Consider the following 4,676-nt stretch of genomic DNA (forward strand, 5'->3'; position numbering starts at 1 on the left):
AAAATATCTTTCGTATGCTACCCCTTGCGCTAAAAAAGCTGTACTTGAAACATTCACATGTCTGTAAATGCAATATTCTTCATGGAAACAACAAACAGAAAGATAAAAGACTGACAAAACACCAATAAAAAAAATCATACAAAGAAACAAAACAAACAAAAAGATAAAAGACTGACTAAAAAACAATAACCAAAGCTCATATAACGTCCAACGATTCTCATGACCGGGGACATTCGCACAGACTTGCAATCCAGGCGTGCATGCAAGCTTACGCATACGCTTTGCAGACTTGACACGGATCATTTGCGAGGCACTTGGCACTCCTCCTCACTAATCGCTCCTCGCATTAATAATAATAGTGCCACCAGCCACTGATGGCGGCACTGTCTAAACCTTGCAAGAATATTCTCTCGTTAGAGACATCAAACGTGGCGATGACGATCCTTGGGTACGTTGCGCTGCGCTTTGGATTTCTCCGGCTCTCTCGCACGCATGCATGCATACGCACTCAGACTCAGTATCTAATCATGTGCATATATATATATATATATATATATATATATATATATATATATATATATATATATATATATATATATGACCCAAAACGATAAAATCACTGACTTAATTACAAATTAGTTACCTTATATATATTTTCTCCGTATTCGTATGTCTAATGTATTTTTTTTTTTTTTGAAAATGTTCACCTTGCAAAACCTGTTATTGCTTACCGGAAGGAGAATTACTGAGTTGCACTTTTAAAACATTTTTTGGTGGTCAGTCACCTTGGATAATCTTTTATTTGCCCTGTCCCTGCCTCTGAGCTGCTGGGCCTAATAAACCCTCTTAAATATCTAACCCTGTTTTGGTAGGTCTACTAATTTTTCAATTGTGTTGGAATCCAGGTACATATTTTTTCCTATGTAATCCCCATCTGTCATTTATACGAACTTTCTTTGTAAACTTATTTTTATATTTCTTCAGTCTGCTAAGTGAAGGACAAGAAGTCGAAAGGCCTTGCAGCACTCCGTTGTTACTCTTTCTTTCTCGGATTTTGTCTTTATTTGTATATTCTTCACGTTCCATATTTTCAGTCTAAAAAAAAAAACCATGATTTTCATTTTCTTTTACCACTTGTAAAATACGCCTCCATACTTATTTCAATAAAACTTAAACGCTACCTGCAAAAAGCCCCATTCATAAAACCTAAGGAAGACTGCTTACCAACCATCACGGAAATGACACTACAATAAACCACTACTCTCGCGTCCGAAGTCGATCCACAAGAAATGTATCTTAATTAGATATACTTCTCCACCAAATTAACTCTATGTATGCTGTTACTGTTAAAAACATGTTGCAAAATTCCTTTTAAAATAAACATAAAGGAGAACAGAGACGCCTGTCTTCACAGCGAGCTTTCAAAACTGAAAATGACTTAATTTTTTCATAATTAACTCTCTCCCTCTATAAAGTACAATTATTATTATTATTATTATTATTATTATTATTATTATTATTATTATTATTATTATTATTATTCCCAGTGAGCTTCCTCAATACTGAAACTTTTCATATTTAACACTCTCTCTAAAAATACAATTATTATTATTATTATTATTATTATTATTATTATTATTGTTCTGAAGGGTCCATAATATGACCCTTCAGAACATTTATGAACTCTCGTGAAAGAGAGTTTTTCTCCCAACATTATTATTATTATTATTATTATTATTATTATTATTATTATTATTATTATTCACAGCGAGCTCCCAATGCTGAAATAGACTGAATTTTTCTTAACTATCTTCCTCTCTATTATTATTATTATTATTATTATTATTATTATTCACAGCGAGCTCCCAATACTGAAATAGACTGAATTTTTCTTAACTATCTTCCTCTCTATTATTATTATTATTATTATTATTATTATTATTATTATTATTATTATTATTATTATTCACAGCGAGCTCCCCATACTGAAACAATATAATCGAATTTTTCTTTAACTATCTTCCTCTCTATTATTATTATTATTATTATTATTATTATTATTATTATTATTGTTATTTATTATTGTTGTTGTTGTTGCCGTTGTTCTTGTTGTTGCTATTGTTGTTGTTGTTGTTGTAGCTGTTGCTGTTGTTGTTTAACCAATGATAACTATTCCATCGCTCCGTAGTACATATTTTACCTTTTATATCTAAGCACCCAAATAAGAAGCATTTCCTTCTCTCTCTCTCGCTCTCTCTCTCTCTCTCTCTCTCTCTCTCTCTCTCCACGCAGTTATTTACCTATTTATTCAATTACTTAATAAAACATTCTGATCTGTTACACTTTTCAAAAAGTTTTAACAATAATTCTTACGTAAAATACACCCTTCAAACACCCGAGAATAAGACTTGACCCCAGAGTATAAATAAACGCGAAAATTTAAAAGGTAATCAGTTCAATGTTCCTCCACATTAAATAACCTGAAAATGTAAGTCTCTGGAACGATTTAGCTAAATTCCTTCCGTCCCCCTCTCCCTCCCGCGGGACCTCCCCCCCCCCCCCGAGCCACCTCCAGTACCTACCCCAAACTACATTGATCACCCCTTCCATTACCACTACCCCCAATCCCACTTTAACCAACTCTAGGCCCCTACCATACCAATACCAGCTTCCATTTGTTCATTTATAAACATTCCCCAGCCCCACCCCTCTACCCTTCCCCTGGACCACAAGTCCCCCGTTAGAAACCTCCCCAACCCCATCCCACCCTTATCCCCTCAAGAATCACCCATCCTCCCAAAGAAACCACCCCACCCCTTGCCTCTTCCCTGGACCATCAACCCCCGATCGCCTCTCCCCAGAACCACCCATCCTCCGTCAGAAACATCCCCACTCCACACCCCCCTCCCCTAGACCACCCATCCTCCGTCAGAAACATCCCCCCACTCCACACCTCCCCCCTTCCCCTGGACCACCCATCCTCCCTCAGAAACCTCCCATCCCCACCCACCCCTCGCCTCATCCATGGATAACCCTTCCTCCGTCAGAAACCTTCTCCCCAATCCCCCCACAGCATTCCCTGACCACCCATCCTCCGTCAGTAACCTCCCCATCCCCACCCCATCCTCGCCTGTCCCCGGATAACACATCCTCCGTCAGAAAACCTCTCCCCAACCCCCCCACCGCCTCCCCTATCCCCTGGACCACCGATCCTCCATCAGAAACCTCTCCCAACCCCAACCCCAGCATTCCCCGACCACCAACCCTCCGTCAGAATCACACGCACTTAATGCATTGCAAATCTGCCGGATTTGTATTTTTCTCTCCACCTGGATCTCGCAACGCTTAAAATACCGCCCTGGGAAAAGCCCATCAGAGATGAATGCGAGGATTTAATGAGCTTAAATACCTGCTTGATTTATTTTTTCCGCCTTTTTTTCTTTTTTATTTATGTGGGTGAGAGATGAGATTTAGGTAATGCACCGTAATTACATCCGGGATGGATGGCGTGCTGCTTCTCGTCAGATGAAGCAGATTTGTGTACGCTACTAAGTATTGCTCCTCATTATAATCACTCGCGTTAATGCTCCCTTTGTTTTTGGTAATAACTTTGCATTAGTGCAACATTGCACAAGGTGTCGTTTTTTCTCTCCTTCTCTTAAGGGAATATTCTCTCGGACTAGCGTTTTCAGTCTAAGATTGAAATGGAACGGAGTAATGACAAGATATACATAATTGTCTGATTTCAATTTTTGTATGTCACTATGGTAGAAGTTCTTAGTTTCCTTTCTATGTAACTTACAGCATGAATCTGCAGACCTTCCACCTCTCTCTCTCTCCCTCTCTCTCATGATATTTTCGTCAGCCATCGATTTACCCCTTGAAAAACTCTAGTAAAATCCACTTTAAGAAATAGCTTTCACAAAATACTGATCATAAATGCAGATTTAATTAATCCATCTTTTTTTCTTAAGTACTTCTTTATGACTCGCTCATGAAGAAAGTTTAATTTTATTAAAGATAAAGTTTTTCATCCGCGATGATTAATTCAATTCCTGGAACCTTGTACTATATTCGTTCATTAGCGTAATTTTTGTCCAAGTTATCATGTGGAGTTTAGATTTTTACAGCTCATGACATCTTAGGCAAGGAAACAAATAATAAGTGTCAAAGCTTCTTAGATAAAATAACTTTATGGATTTTAGTAATTATATACAACCATGGAATTCATCAACAGATGTATGAGATATAATTTGGTGATTTTCTTCAATAATAATCTTCAATAATAATCTGTATCATTAATGGTCCACGGTACAGGACTATTATCGTCTGACTATCAAGGATAGTTTACGAGAATTAATTAGGTAAAGGCGTAAAAAGCTATAACTATGAAATATATTTTTAAAACTTTATGAAAATGGTAAATATTTTACTTTTTTTATATAACATTCAAGATATTTATCACCAGTTTCATACGATTATATTAAATTAGTTTTGCTAATCTATGTCAAGATGACAATCATGGAGATAATTTCGATTTCGGGGCCACAATATATAGCTAACCAATAAATAATAATAGATAAGCAAATAAACATATTGGCACAAACTATGCGAGAGTCGCAAACTCGGGGGTCAACCGATTTGATAAGTCCTTCATAGCATTCATTTACAGAATA

At 36.8% G+C, this 4,676-nt stretch overlaps 1 protein-coding gene across 1 annotated transcript; it reads left to right on the forward strand.

The window, feature by feature from the left end:
* Positions 1-374: 374 nt before the first annotated feature.
* Positions 375-3,349, forward strand: LOC136833039 (uncharacterized). The gene is made up of 2 exons (XM_067094686.1): positions 375-448; positions 2,701-3,349. Exons 1-2 carry the CDS (start codon positions 375-377, stop codon positions 3,347-3,349), a joined length of 723 nt encoding a protein of 240 aa, XP_066950787.1.
* Positions 3,350-4,676: the final 1,327 nt, after the last annotated feature.

The sequence above is a fragment of the Macrobrachium rosenbergii genome, chromosome 51 (genome assembly GCF_040412425.1).
Source record: "Macrobrachium rosenbergii isolate ZJJX-2024 chromosome 51, ASM4041242v1, whole genome shotgun sequence".
NCBI classification, from domain to species: domain Eukaryota; kingdom Metazoa; phylum Arthropoda; class Malacostraca; order Decapoda; family Palaemonidae; genus Macrobrachium; species Macrobrachium rosenbergii.